General features: G+C 34.7%; 1 protein-coding gene across 7 annotated transcripts in view; it reads right to left on the bottom strand.

Moving 5' to 3' along the window:
- The window catches only part of LOC117175653 (diphthine--ammonia ligase), a 266,248-nt gene that overhangs the window by 39,276 nt on the left and 210,520 nt on the right, over nucleotides 1–16,452 (bottom strand). For 4 of the 7 annotated variants that reach the window (XM_033365366.1, XM_033365368.1, XM_033365370.1 and 1 more), the window contains one exon: nucleotides 14,965–15,292. In XM_033365366.1, the coding sequence (XP_033221257.1) occupies nucleotides 14,965–15,292 (328 nt within the window). Of the gene's footprint in view, nucleotides 1–14,531; nucleotides 14,873–14,964; nucleotides 15,293–16,452 lie in introns of those variants that run through there. The other 3 variants (XM_033365372.1, XM_033365373.1, XM_033365371.1) reach the window with 3 other exon arrangements.

The following is a 16,452-nucleotide window of genomic DNA, read 5'->3' as shown; positions in this document are numbered from 1 at the left end:
AAGACAATATAAAGTTTTCCCGATCAGATATTAAAGCGTAAACAATTGTTAGATACAAAATTTCAGTTTTTCCATACTTTGAGTGGAAAAATGATTCATAAAGAAATAGAGGATACAAAATTTCGGAACGTCAACCTCTTTAAAATTTAATGAACTTTAATGCAAAATAAGAAATCAAAATCGGACAAAAATTGAAGGCTCTGGACATTTTTGAACGAGAAAAGTGCATGTCCTCCCACTATGTGCCGCCCCTAAATATTTGCTGCTCTATGGTTCCTGTGCAATGTTCTTTTTACATTCAAAATTATTTTAAGTACAATAATGCCTATACACATGTTCCATGGGTTACTTCGTTAACCTGACTACTTTTGAAGATTACTTTTCGGACTTTTCGTAGCTTGTCCCCTCTTTCCCCGCCTCTGTCAGCGGTCACTGGAGAAGGTTGCGGAAAATCTGACATTGAAATAAGTGACAAGTTCCGAATGAAGTTTTTGTAGTCAACTATATATCTATTCACTGAGTTGCTACAATATTTTATATCAGACGTTTATTGCGATTAGATTGAAATGACATTTAAATAATTTAGATAATAAAATAATAATAAAATAAGAATTATTATTCATAAAACAATAAGAATATTCATTTAATAATTAGGTAATTAATTTTTTTACTGACATTTGAATTTTTATTTGTATACTAGTTGAATATGTTAAAAAGTTAATGAGGATAAATAAAACGAATCAGCGTATTTAATTAATTAATTTCTATAATTATCTTATTTTTTTCTTTTCCGGTCAATATTACAAGAAGCCGTCACGAAGTTTTAAATCAACAAAGTTTGATATATTGTTTCAAGCTACGTTGATTTTACTCAAGTAGCGATTACAAAGTTTCGCTTTGTACGCCCAAAACGTGAGAGCTGATATCAGAATGCTAAATTATGTGAGGGTGGATTGCGAAAATGCGAAACTGATAGAAAAATATAAAGTATGCCAGAAAAATATGATCATATATGTGAATATATGTTGATATATGTTAATATATCAATATCTAAAAATATGTTGCACCTAGAATTAAGGGAAGGGAAAATGAAAATTTAGAGCATCAATTAATTCTAAACCTGAAATGAAAATCATGTAAAATTTGGAAAGAACGAAGGTGCATGTATATAATTGTCATGTTAGGCGAGTATACACACACACGTGCGAGGCACTCTCCCTCTGGCCAATGTCTTAAAATAGCATTTTTCACCCTTACGCATGGCCACGCTGCTCTCTTCACTGTGAAAGTTTCAAGTTTCTACAGTTTATACGCTATACTCTCTCCTCCTTTATCCTCACCTTCTTATTATAGGTATGTCCCCTTTTCGCCCATAGCCAGGCTGCATTCGCTAGCCACCATGGTTCTCTGGGCGTGGATCCTCTTCTTTCCCTCTTCTTTCCCTCTTCCTAAGTTATTCTCACATAAGTCTATCCCACATCTCGAAATATACTCTGCCTGATATATAGCTTAACAGCAAAAGCACGTGGTAAAGCCTGGTCTACAATCGCCGCATACAGCCCGTTGCGGTACCGCAAGCAAGCGTCGCGTCGCAAATTTCCGTAAATAGTATAATTACTCCTGCCAATATTTTTAATAACTGCTCGTTGTTTGTAAATATTATTATTAACAAAAACACTCAATTAAGAAAATACATTTTTTTAATTTTTATATTTATTTGTGACATAAAATAAAACTTTTCACTTCCTTCTTTTATTAAAGAGTGAATTTGACCGTAAGCAGTATGATTATTTTTTATTTATCTTGAGGATGTTTGTAAATAACAATACTTACAAACAATAAGGAACAGGTATAGAACATGCGAACTACGATCATTATACTTTTCACGGTAAGATTAACATTATGAAAGACTTTTATCGCGAATATCTTAAAAATTTTAGTTTTAAGGGGAGCGTAGACTTATAAAAAATATATAATCTGCTGGAAACCGCAATATAAGTTTTTCCGCATCATTCTTCATTCAAAGATAATATATTTGCTTCATTGATCGGCTATAGCAAAAGGAAAAAAATACTCAAAAAATAGATTAACTTGGTATGAGTTATCCGTGTGAACTTTCGAATATACACTAGTCATCCAACAAGACGACCTCCGGCAAGAAGACCCGCTCAACATAACGATTGTCGGCGAACGCTCAAAGAAACGACGGCGGAGGCTGTACCTCCATCCCTTCCACTTTCGTCTCTGCAATGCATACGACCTAATGTTTGATTTAACACATAAGTTCACTCTACACCGCACACACTCTCAGCGCAGAATAGCGGGGACCCCTCACGCCGTCGTCTTACTGGACGGTGAAAGTCCTGCGTTCGTCGTCTCATTGGACGGCTAGTGTACACTATAAGTCTATACAGTTAAAGACTATAGGTTTATTAGACCATACACTTACGGTGAATGCGACTTACTGCCTTTTGATTTTAGTTAGCAGATTTGGAACTTGCGTATTCAAACAATTTTGTTGAAAAGGGAATTTGATTCAAATGTAGATTTTTTTAAATGTATTTATAGATATTTTTTACAATGAAAATTGAATAAATTAAATTTATAAATTATTAAATTAATTTATAATTTATAAATAAATTAATTAAATAAATTAAATAACCGACTTTTTTCCGTTCTTTTGAGATCTATTTCCAGCCTAAGTACCAAACATTTTTTTCCAAAACGACGTTACAAGATAATCCCTTATATGTTGTTTACTCTGAAATAGTAGTAATGTAAAAAATCTGGCCACTACGCGGGCATATTCTCGTTCCATGATCGTTTTTCCAACCTTTTTAATTTTTCTTTAATTATATTTCTTATGATTAAAACGAAAACTAGGCATCCAATAAAAGAATAATTTGTAACAAATTTGTCGATCTTTTTTTGAGGAACAATTTTTGCTTATTTATTTTATTCGTATCTTGTGTTTGTTATCAGAAAATGTTAATTTTTTTTAATTCTTTTTTTTTTACTATTATAACAAAAACTATGAGTCCTGCCAAACAATGATTTACAACAAATTTGTATATGTTTGAGCGCACCTAGGGCGCGTGGCTACAATAAAATTAAAAGCTGTGACTTAAACGCCCGATAGACTAGTCATAAGCTGGAACTGAAATTGTTTTTCAATTTGTTTTTAAAGACGATTCTCAAAGCACCTGCGGTTTTCAAGATTACATTTGCAATGCGACACTCGCGCTTCGCGCTCAATAATTAGGTTAACGTAACACAGACGGTTCTTTGAAAAAAAATAAAAGGATGTAGACAAAATGAAGCATAATATAAGAAGCAGGTATGTTTTTCAATATCTTGTTAATAAAAATTTTTTTTCTCGAATTTACTAAATCGAGACATTAAGCTATATAGACTTCGATTTCGTTTGTTCAAATTTTGGTTCTCAGTCAACTCTATAAAAATTTATAGTTAGTTCGAAAAAGATATTGAAAATCATTTCACCGCGTTTGTGTACAATTGAAGTATCACTAACATAATTTGTGAATCTTATTAAAGTCTACTAAAAATCATGATTAAAACTTATGGATCTTCCAAAAACAAAAAATTCATAATTTTGAAAATTATCTAACCCTTCGAATTTTGGTCTATCTGAAAAGTCCTGAAAAATGTTGATTTAAATTTCTGAATCTATAAGAAAAATAGTTTTTCTATGTTTTGAAAACTTACTAAAGGTTAAAAAGCATATATCTTTTAAAACTTTTATCTTAATTTAAAATACCATCAGGATAATTTGCAAGTATTTCTACCATGTGCGAGAAACTGACAAAATTATCTACAATTCTTTTAAAAAAATTTTTCTTTATACTTGGAAAATTGATTCTATTTTTATTTATTGTGAAAGTGTGAGCGCGCCTCGGACGCGCGTCATCTGAATCTTACGCTTCGCGCTCGATAATTATTTACCTCGCGCTACGCGTTCGGTCTTTGTACTTCCTCCATATTTATTGTCAATTAATAAATATAACGAATATATTCCTATCAGGTACCTCGTGCTTCGCACTCATTTTCTTTAAAATGCGAACTTTTCTACATATTAAATGTATTTTATATTCATTTCTACCCTAAAAATTCATCTTTAAATCAATGTATATTAGTGAAATTCCTACAGCGTAAGATGCAATATTGAAATGGACGTACGTTGAAGTATCACTTTAAAAATTTTAAAAAGTGCGCATCCTATCAAAAACAGAACGGATTTCTTTATTAAACATTTTATTGCAACTTGTTAGGTTCTTCTATTATTTCATTTTGCACCCTAGACTAAGGTGTTTAAAAAAAATCTTTAGATATAATTTAGGCGACAAATTTTGTTGAATAAAATTTTATTGTATCTTGTGTTATTTTCCTACAAATTTAATATTACAATTGTTAATTTTATTCTTTGTGATTGGCACCAAAACTACGCGTCCTATCAAAAAATGATAATTAATAAATTTGCACATTTTTTTGGAAGAGTAACTTTTATCTTTTTTTAGCATTGTTTCGTTCTTCCAAAAATTCAATTTTATTATTTCCAATGTTATGTTTTAAATTAAAAGAAAAACCACACATCCTATCAAAAAATGAATAATACACAATTTGTAGCTCTTTTTTTGGGTGAACAACTGTTGTCAATTCCTTTTTTTTAGTAGCTTGGGCCTTTTTTCAAAAAAAAATTTGTTTTATTATCATTTTTTACGATTAAAACCAAAACTACGCATCCTACCAAAAAGTGATTGTTAACAAATTTGAAGATCTGTGTTGGGTCACAATTTTTCTCTCTTTAACTGTGTGCCAAATTACAACCTAATCCAATTAGTCTTTTCAAGGTTATATATTCTGTTTTCATCTAAAAATCAAATTTCTCATTGTGATGAGAATATAAAAATAGGGTGAAAAGCTTTTTGATAAATGATTTTTAGTTACAAAATCATAAAAATCACTGTAAGTTACCAGTACGTGAAATGTGAGTTATATTTATAATTTAGAAGTGCTTTAACTTTCAAGAATTTTCTAATGCTGTACTGATAAATGTGATTAAATTTTCGTGTAAGGAAAGAAGGTAGTAAGAGGAATAAAGTTCTTGAAAAGATATTAGATTGGTTTAAAGGAATATGAGTGCCAAAAGTAAATTCATTGGGGGGGGGGGGGGAATGACTGTAGAGGTAGTAAGGTAGGAACAGGAAGGAGGTTTTTGAAAAGTAATTAAATTTGCGGAAAGGAATTAAGTGGGTAAAATGGAAGGTAGTTGTTGAAAAGGAATAAAATTGGCGGAAAGGAATGGTAACATTAAATAAGAAGTTTACTCGCTCACGGAAGGGGGTTATCGCTGGCGAGGAGGTGAATTGGTAAAAACGGAAGGGTGGGAGAATTAACGTATACTAGAAGAGTGAAAAATATAAGTAAAATACATCAAAAATATACGACATGAAAAGTTTAAACAGGTAGAATATATTTCTTCAAACATGTCACAGCTCCCGGACTATGAGTGTGCTACTTCAAGGAATGAGGTATATTCTCGAATGTGTTTCCGAAGTGTACGTACATTTTTACAAGGGTAGCCACATCCAATCAAGTACAAAATATATTTTATTTTTTTCCATTCCATGACAATTATTTTATTATTATTATTATTATTATATTATAACATTAAGCGACAGGATAGCACTGTAAATTCTGATAAGTGTGCATATGTCAGTATGTATTCAAATTGAAAAATTAAAAATACCTCCCTTATCAACGCGGGAAATTTAGTTACTACATTTTACGCATTGACAGATTATTTTAGGTGGCTATCGGTCCAAATTTAGATGGATGAGCGTCTGGTTTTTTAGGCACAACATTCGTAGTACCTTCAAGCGTAAAGCCTGGCATCAGATCTGTGCGTTCGATGATCTACAAAAGCAAATTGCCAAAGCAGGATGCACACTCGTCAAGTACTTGTACCAGAAGTTGTACACAATTTCCGATTTTTTAAATGTCCAATTACTTCCTTTTTTGAAAACCGTTGAAACATCCAAGGCTGTGATGTTTCTCAGCTCCATTTTAGGATTATTGGTAGCTCTTCTCTTCTCTAGTTGAAACAACGCAGCGTTTAAATTGAATCTGTCTATTTTTCCCCAAATACCCTACCAATAGTTAGGCATGTCTTCCAATTAAGGGACTGGGATGTCTTGTAAGTTATTTTGGTTTAGACTCAGAACACTTCTTTCATCCGCATCAAAGGTTCAATCTTGTTGCCTCTTACACTACATTTCTTGTATCGACGAAATCTAGCAAGAAAAACATCAAATCTTTTCCGTTGGGAGTCTATAATCTCATTTAATATTGTTTGTGTTCATGTCTCAATGTACCGAGGTTAGATGATTTTAGTAAAATGGTTTATCAAGTTTTATGGTTCTAATTCATTTTTTATATTGAGTTAATCGACCCAAGTTTACCTTGATTTGCAGAAATCGATATTCTACCTGATATTCCGTAGTGGATCTTGATTCCTTCCTGGGGCAAAGACTGCATTTGTGGGCCTAGTTCTGAGACCAAACGTTTAAATGCATAGGTAAAACCTTACTGTACAGGTGTTCTACTAGTGCACTTAGATAATTTGTGATGTTCATCTTAGGCAGCGAATGCCTTAGTGTTTTTTCTACATGTCTGAACTCTAATAAAGCATGACTACAATTCCTTTCAAATTGCTGCAGTTTTTCTGAGATTTCGCCGTTCATATAATCGTTATTAATTTCCGGATGTGGTTCTAGTAGATTCGGTACTTGATGTTCATTATCCCTAGCACCCATGCCTTTAGCTTCAATCAGGTCCTTTAACAAAACTTTCATTTGTAGGCCACGCCGACGATTCTCTCCGAAGGAATTCATCATTCAAATTAAATCTTTCGGAAAATCGTTCAGTATCGGCGGAAAATAATTGCTCAATTACTTTGTTAATCATTTCTGGGATTTAATTGATTTTTACTTGTACTCGCTTCACATTTTTATTTGATGATTCTTTTTTGCGATTCAAAGCATTTAACATTTCCGATTCTGATGGAAATTTTTTATCAAAGAAAGCTGATGCGACAGTTTCAGAGCTTAAATATCATAAATGATTCATTAGATTTTTAATGGAACACGAGAGATAGCGGGATCGACAGCTTGATATTTATTAAGTTTTGACAAAGCCCTGAAATCCAGATAAGATTGAGTAACAGATGGCGCACAAAACCATGCTTCGACGTACATAATAAAAATAAAAATATCACAGATCGCTTTTTTTCTTCTAGAGCTAATATGGGAGCGTGCATGAATTTTGAAAAAAGGACTTGTTTTTAAAGCTATCCAAGAATCGACCCCGCTTTTGGTATCGTCATAAGAAGTGAATGGTTTCTCAGACATACCATGAGTCATGGATCGGAAAAGGTGGTAATCGGATGGCGCAATGTCTGGAAAATACAGTGTGTGGCGTAGGATTTCCCATTTCAGCGTATCCAAGTATGTTTTGACAGGTTTAGCAACGAGGGGCCGAGCGTTTTCGTGCAGAAAAATAAGTTCATTGTGCATCTTCTCGTATTCTGGCCGTTTTTCTTTGAATGCTCGGCTCAATCGCATTAGTTGTTTTCGATAGATCCCCCATGATGTTTTTCTTTAGGTTGGAGCAGCTCAGTACACTACATCCTGCTGATCGCACCAACTACAGAGCATGAGCTTCGATTCATGCATATTCGATTTTGGTGTTGATGTTGATGGTTGGGCGATGTTCTAAGTTTAGGGTTATCATAGAAAATCAACTTCTTATCGCCAGTGACAATACGATGCAAAAACCCTTTCCGATTTTGACGTTGGAGTAGCTGTTCACAAGTCAAAAATCTCTTTTCCACGTCTTTTAGCTTCAGTTCGTACGGCACCTAATCATTTCCCGTGGTATATTGACTTCGACGTCAAGCACTCTGGCGTGATGCAATATCCTGTTAGCCCGGTGGGTTTTATACAAAATTCATTAGCCCAGAATCGCAACTCGAATTCATTTAATGAATAAATTGTTAAAGCAAAAGCACGGTTTTTAAGTCTGCTAAATAACTCGATAATTCATCAAAAATAAAATACCTATTAATTACAGAGAAACAAGACATGTATTGTAGAAACATGCTTTATACAGCTAACGAGCAGTCACTTTAATGATATGCTCTTCCCAAGAATCAATATTTTAAAATCACAACAACAACAACAAATATTTAAAAGTATGCAACTACTAATTAGTATTTTTCTGAAAAAGATGAATTTTTAACTTAATTATTTATTGAATGGTGTCTAAAACCTATGAAAAAATTTTAAACATCAATCATAATTCTACGTGAATTAAGGGATTACTCCTTTACATTTTGGCATGTATATAACACTAGTTTGGTCAAAAAAATGATTTTTTTCATTTTTGAACATCGAACCTCCCCCCAAGTTTTTCACCTTGCGAAAAAATGATATTACATATTTCTTGGTGAATCGGTCAAAATTAACACGTGCCCTGGACTTTTAAAATTAGTATGGAGTTTAAAACGGGAAAAACTTGGGTTTCAAACCAATGAAAAAAATAAGTACTTGTTACCATTCATTGCGCCCAGAAAATGCCCCCAAAAATTCAAAATAACAGTTTTTGTTAAAATCATGATAAACTTAATATTTTTGGGAACTTTTTAAACGCTAATTATTGTTATTCGATAAGTAAATCGTTTCTACGTATTTGATAGATAGTTTTCAATTGTTTAAGTAAGTATTATTTGTTTCAACCATTTTTTTCTTTCAATGAAGCTTGAAAAGTAATTATTTGGTGTGATAAATGATAAGGTTGATAAATTTGAAGAGTACTATTATTTCTTTAAAATATTTTTCAATTGTTTGACGAGAACGTGTTTCATGGAGGTCGAAGAGAGGAGAGGAAGGGCGATAGAATTTACGAGATGGGAAGAATAGAGGAGGGAGTTATTTAATCATATAGACATAGAAGACGGGACTGGAGTAAAACTATGACGAATTGGAAAAAAGAGAGAGGGAAAGAAAATTAATAGAAAGATAGGGGATGATTGAGAAATCAAAATATAATAAATGATATGATGAGAAAAAAGAAAGGAGTATCAAAGTATTTAGAAAAAGGATGCGGATAGACGAGGTGTACCAGAACAGCAAGATAAAAAGAAACAGAATTGTAGGCGCAGAATGTGTGAATGGGAAAAGGAAACATGGGAGCATGCATTTGAAGGATATAAGAGAGGAATGAAAGATAAAGGAAGACGGCAAGAGAATGTAATAAAGATGCTAGGCTAAAATGGATTAAGGGAATAGTAGATGAAGGAGTTGGAGGGGGCTAGAGGAGCGAATTAGAAAAATGAAAGAATACACGTGAAAAAATTGTTAAATAGAGATATAAGGGAAGTGAAAGAAAAAGAAAACGAAATCCGCTTAGAATCGAAGCGTAAAGAATTTTAAGTCATGGTTATGTAATAGCATAAGTAATTTAAGATGCGGTTGCATTCCCGCTCTCTCTCTATCTCTGTTGCTTGCTCTGTCGTTTACGACATATTTGTAGGAAAATGAAAATTGTGTCAATGATTCACTGCGTTCATAATTCCGTAAAGCGCTGACTTTAAGATTTACAGGGCAACAATATTTGAAACAAATTAAAATTGTTTAAACGATTTTCAAATATCGTTAAAATAATATACTAATCTCAACATTCGTTAATTGTGAAATTATTTCCAAAAAAAATGATAACTTCTTACGATTAACATGAGAAAAATTATTAAACCAAATAATATTTGTTAAAATAATAAAAAATGAGTAGGAAAATACTTTGATACTTGCCGCTTACTGAGCAAAAATAATTCATGTTTTAAAACTGCAAAAAATACCAGTTTTAGATTGAATTTGATGAAAATCTGAAATTTCGTATTTTTTAGGGGGTTTTCTGGGCCCAAAGCAAGAGCACTCGGGTGAGGGAACATTGTGGTAAATTGTTCGTCAAGAAATGACGAAACTTTGGTTCATACCTAAGAAGTTAGTAACAAGAACTTATTTTTATTATAATCGAAAACGAAGCTACTCCCATTTTAAAACCACATGTTAATTTCACTTTCTAAAGTTTTGAGTTTAAATCGTTTTGAATGAACCCGGTTATAATTCTTGGTAACTTAGAGAATATTTTTTTAATTATTAACATTTGGTAACATTGAGTAATGTAAAAAATATAAAAAATTGTAATAATCTTGGGCTTATTTTAAACTGAATTTTCCATAGCATTGGTCAAAATGATGAGAAAAATATTTTTAGAATTTTTTCCCAAGATTTTGCCCTAAGGTCAGACCTCCACTCTCATAGCAGTAATTTTCATGATGTCACGCCAGTAATTCCAGTACTCCTAGTCAATTCTCGAACACAACTTAGGGCTAGATTGAAGATTGATGATTTTAAGGACTTATTCTGTTCTTTTCTTTCTTTTTTTTTGTTTGTTTGTAAAGATAGACATCGTGGAACATCGAGGGACCTCTGTCCCTTTTATTCTTACCTTATGTGCATGATGGCTATGAGACATTTATAAATTGTTGGAAGAGAGGCTATTTGGAAAAATTCAGATGTATTTTGAGCGTCCGATTCTTAGGCAACATATACGTAGAAGATAGATAAACATTGATTTTTCGGCCTGCTGGCCTTACAAAATTGACTTGCTCACATTTCCATTTTTTTACAGAATTTTCTTACAGCTATCTCTTAAAAATGACCATCCACCTACACCTTATAACTGATCCGCTCGCTTCTATATTCTAACCTTCTTCGCTGCGCCTCGCCTCGAACGCATGTCTCTCTTTCCTCGCTATGCCTCTCATTTCCAGCCTCTGCCTCCGCAGCTAACGCCTAATACTTAACTATTACTTGCAATATTTACAGTTTTCTTACATCTTCGACCAGTGCTCAACTTTTGCATCCCTCTTCCCGCACAATTCACACATTCTCTTCTCTCTAGAAAGCCAGATCCTATTATAATTCTCCATGCAACCGCGTCTTATTTTCGCTATAAGTTCCTGACTTCCTTGCTCTCCTTTCTCGCACAAATATGGCGCTCTCTCCCTTGGCAATAATCTACACATAGTTCCCGTTAAACCTTGACTCTCCCATTCTCTCCTCTCCTTCTGCCTTCTCTCCTTCCATGTCATTCTTTTGAACCAACTCATATACCTTCCTTCCTCGTGCATCCTTCTCAGTTTATCCATTTTCAATTCATTCGTTCCAACGTATCTTTCCCTTTACACATCCATCTTTGCACAACTACGCCTGTTCTCCTTCTCCCACCAACACTCCCTAACCAGCTAACTTCCCTCCTATTCAAAAAAATTTCTCCTCATATTTGCACTCTCGACTCCCTGTTATAATCCCTAAACTCTTTCTTCCTGTCTCCCTCTTGACAATATAGTTCAGCGTATTTCTTGCCAACCCCAGTGTCAACTTTACATACCTCTCCTGTATCCTATTTACCTCCTCACTTACCTTCCACTCCACCACCTCCACTCCGTAAAATAAGACACTTACCACTAGCGAATCAAACAATTTCATTCTCCTTACAAAATCATCTGCGACCAACCTCTTCCCCAGCCCATACACCTTCCTCATCAACACATTTGCCTTTCTCATCCTCTCTTTCATATGACAATCCACTCCCCCATTCCTTCGAAACAGGAAGCCCAGGTTATCTCTACCACCTCCTCTTCTGCCGCTAGCTTACTTTCCATATCCGCGATCAAAATTGCAAAAATTGTTGGGCTAAGCGGGCACCCTTGCCTCAACCCCCTATTCATCCAGAATCGCTCTGTGATTCGCTCCCCTCCTCTCACTCTATCTTTCGTCTACTCGTTTACCTCCCTTACCCTCTCAATCACGCCCTTCTTCACTCCCCTCTCTTCCATTGCCTCCCACAACCTCTCCCTATCCACGGAAGGGAACGCGCCCTTTAGATCTACAAAAAACGCGTACACTTTGGCACCCTTTTTGGTTAGTTTTCTATCCACCATGTGCTGCAAAACGTAAATAATGTCAATAGTACTCCTTCCCTCCCTAAAGCCCGTCTGCGTCTCCGGCAATACAACTTTCTTCTCAACATCCTTGCGCAGCCTATCTGCCAACATCATCGCGTATATTTTATACGCAGTATTCCATCCATAACCCCTGTTATAATTCCTCCATTAGCCCTTCCTTTCCTCTTTAGTTTGACGGCCTCTTGCAGCCTCCACCTATACCCCCTTGGTAACTTTCTCTCTACTCTATCCCATTCGTTTCTCTCAAGCCAAGTCTGTACCAATCCAATCACATCAAATTCCTGATTATACATCCAGAAATCCTCATATTTCTTCTTTGCCCCTGCTACGTTCCAGTAGAGCATCCTTAACACTACTTCATATTCCTTTCTTCCCTGCATCCTAACTTTCCCTACCTTGCCTTAAACCCATCCTATGTTCTGTAGCAGCGCTTCCAACGCCTCCCTTTGTTCCCCGCTTTTTAGCTTTAATCCTCTTATTACTATATTATTTCTCCTATCTGCCTTCTCTCTTCTCGCCAACCAACTCTATTTCCCGTAACCTTTTACTATCCACTATCTCCTCCTTTCCATTTCCACGCTCTCCCACTTTCTTTTCTATCATAATCTCCACCTTTTCTCAAATACCTTGCATCTCGCCCTCCCCCTGTTAACTACTTTCATTCCCGACCTGTCCTCCACCTTTTCTAGCCTTTTTTCCGATCTTTCCTTCCACGCCCTAATACCTTCTTCCATCTACTTTATTTTATTATCTTTTGCCTTCCTTACCGATGCCAACATCCTCTGCAATCCTTCTACTTTCCCCTTCATCTCTTTTACTTCCTTTTCCCATCTGTTATCTCTTACCCTAAAATTCTAACAGTTGCCCCAGCAGTACAGTATACAAGAGTTGGTACCTTTAACGCAGTTTGTGTTACGTTCAAATACGTAAGTGAAACTTTGCTGTAGAGGTGTTCTATTAGTGTACGCAGATAATTTGTGATGATCATCTTGGGCCGAGAAAGCCTTAGTCTTCGTTTTACATATGTGAACTCTAGTAAAGCATGACAAAATTCCTTTCAAGGTGCTGTACTTTTTCTGAGATTTCGCTGTTCACATTATCATTATTAATATCCGGATGTGGTTCTAGTGGATCCAGTACTTGACGTTTATTATCCCTAGCACCTATGCATTTAGATTTAATCAAGTGTTCGTTGTCCACATCTTCCAAGGGGAATTCATCAATAGAACGCTGCTGTTCCACTTCCATTTTCACAGCAGGTATTTCAACAGCCGAAAGCAATCTGTTTACAGATATTGAGAGTTTTTGATATGCCAGATTCTGTTCATTTATTCTTGTGGCCTTTTTGGTTGCTGAACCTCTGCTTCAGCCTCTGGTTGTATAAGGCCATCCCACCTCTACGGGATATGGTAGTGTTAGATCATCAACAGGTTGAGGAAGAACATCAATTGCCCCTGCTTGACCATATAACGCGGCTTCCTCGAACTTATGTTCATTGCCGTCGTTTTTCCACGCCAAATCAACCTGTTATTTAATCTCAATTACTCGGTCTTCTGTGTTGTGTATGGTAGATTAGTCCTGATGTCCTTCACCTTAGCGATAAGATCTCTTAGTGCAACTTTCTTTCTATCAGGGTACTTTTAAGATAGGTAAAGCTAGCTAAAGCTAGCCAAAGCATTCTCAGTAGGCACAGTTTATGTTTTACTGCTTACCGTTTGTCCCAGATGTCCTTACGGGTCAGCTGTTTAATTAGTGAGATCTGCCTGACCATCTCGCAGCTCACCATCATTAGTGTAAAATTAGGAAAATTTTTCTCTAAAAAATTATTCCCAATCTTCCTAAAAAAATAGGAAGTTGAATAAACATTTTTATGCTTGTAAACTTTTAGAATTATAAATATAGTTTTAGAATCATTTTTGTTGCTATTTAATTAAATTCAGGATTATATCAACATTTCCTAGAACATTTCATTTAATTCCTCAAATTTTCAACACGGTGCATTAATTCGTATGGACGTAAGCTGTGGAGAAAAAAATGACGGTGAAGGTGGAATCGAATATTGAGTTGAAAATTTGTGAAGATAAATTACGAATACTAAGAAACAAATGAATAGTCTATTACAATCTGCAGTAAGCAAATTTAACATTTTATATATATATATATTCTCAAGAATAGAGAATTATTATTGTAATTATTACTAATGGAAATTATTATTCGAAAGTTGTCATGTATACACTATGCTACGTTGTACCGTTTCAGTCTAAAAACTTTTTTATACATGAAAAAGCAAAATCGGATATGACTTAGAGAACTTCTAAATCATTTTCAATTTTTAATTTTCTTGTTTGGAAAAATTTGTTGGCTAAAAAGGCTGCAAAATGAACTTGTATTATTTTCTATTATATTTGTCATTCAATTAGTAAGCTTTTTCAGAATTACATTTTAATTTATGTTTTAGTAAATAAAAAATATACTCATGTAATACATATATTTCACCAAATAAAATGTTTTTTATATGAAAAGAATATTGATTGGTGTACAATTGAGAAATTATGCTTTCTTTAGCTCACTTCTTTGCATTTAAGTCTGCTCCCAATGTTTGCCCTTTCCTTTCTTTATGTTCTCCATACATAAACTTCCTTTATGCTTCATTGTCTGCCTTCATTGTTACCTTTATCGACATTTTTTTTCTTCTTCTCCTTCCTTAACTTTCTCCCAATCGTCTCCTTTTCCTACTTCATCCCTTCTTCTCTAAGCATATCACTTCTATTAATATACTGTCGTAAATGGCACTTCTCTATTCTTTGCAAATAAATAAAAAATTCTGGAGAAACTTAAAAATAATGTCCACTACTTACATTCAAATCTGCTGTTGTCTTTATGGGCCCATACACACCATTCGACACTGGCACCGCGTGGAAGAGCCGGTACAACAATATAATCAACAATGGCATTGTTTGTCCGTATTTCCCATTCTTTACGAGCTTCTGGTATGTAGCTAGCATTTGTTAAGAAACAAATGCCGTGAACTATATCTCTAAGCCGCGTACTGTAATCCATAGCCTCTAAAATTCTATTAATGTGTCTCAAAGTTAAACTGCATTGATCCTTTATACTTGAATCTAAAATTTTCATAGTGCCAGGTACTAAAGGTATTTGACCAGCAGTTAAAATAATATCTCCAATCTGCAAAAATACTGTGTATAAATAGCCAGTCAACACTTCATTTCACGCTTTTACACATTTTTAATTGATTTAATGCAAAAATTCGAATAAGATGCTAGAATTATTAACAGCACAGGTAAAGTTAAATTTAATTTTAGGGCACTTATTGTAGAATATGAAAAGTTCAATTTTCCACAATTGCATCCCTATGATAGCATGAGTTCTCATACGGCCATGTTACACAATAGATTAATCGTGTTGCAACCTCCAGGCTCTAGGTCGTGATAAAAATGGTTCACAGAATTACAATTTCTCACAACAAAATATAGTAGACACGAAAATAAAATTACATGGGTTTTGATGTACAAGAATAAATATTGATTGACAGGCTTTGAATACTTTTTTTTTTAAACAAGAACTTTCAGGCTATTAATTAGCTTTATCTTATCGCGATAGAACCGTTACAGAGAAAGAAACATCGACAACAATCCTTTGTGAAAGGACGGCGCACCCCAAATGACGCCGGACCTGATGCAGAATGAGCTGCATACATTTTGTACACTACAATCTAAAAAGAGCAAAAAAGAATTTTCATGCTATACTTAATTCTATAAAAACAAGAAAGAAACGCACGCCACATATGTAGTCAGTTCGAATCGGAATTCAAATCGAGAAACTGAACGGGTCCAATGTCGATTGGAAAGACTTCTGAATTGCCCACTTCAAGTCATTTTTTCCCCGATTCGAACTGGTCTCTTCGAATTTCTTGCAAATCGACTTTCGAGGCACCTTAAATTATGTACCAGTTCGGTTCTGAACACTTTGCACAGTCCTAATCTTCACATAAGCGACAGCAGTCAACCATGCCTTGATGTAACACGTATTTGAGATAATTTCTGTCGCTAAAAACCCTGTCCTGAATCGCAATGACGAATCCTTCCGTTCTTGGGAACAAAGTTCTCTTTTTCAGTGAAACATTTATTGCCTCTTTATTCACTTAATATTGACCTAACGTTTTTGGGTGCTCGCCGTGGATAGCTTATAATTCTTCTATGGTTTCTACCCTGAGATTCAAGGCCTCGTCCAAGGCGTTGTAAAGCGCAACATCTCACTTGCTGCAAAAATAGTTTCGCAGTTATAAAACCAGTTACTTACGCAGCTTCCTGACATCTACAACGCTC

Source organism: Belonocnema kinseyi, chromosome 6 (assembly GCF_010883055.1).
Source record: "Belonocnema kinseyi isolate 2016_QV_RU_SX_M_011 chromosome 6, B_treatae_v1, whole genome shotgun sequence".
In the NCBI taxonomy this organism is placed as follows: domain Eukaryota; kingdom Metazoa; phylum Arthropoda; class Insecta; order Hymenoptera; family Cynipidae; genus Belonocnema; species Belonocnema kinseyi.
This window is presented reverse-complemented; position numbering and strand designations above follow the sequence as displayed.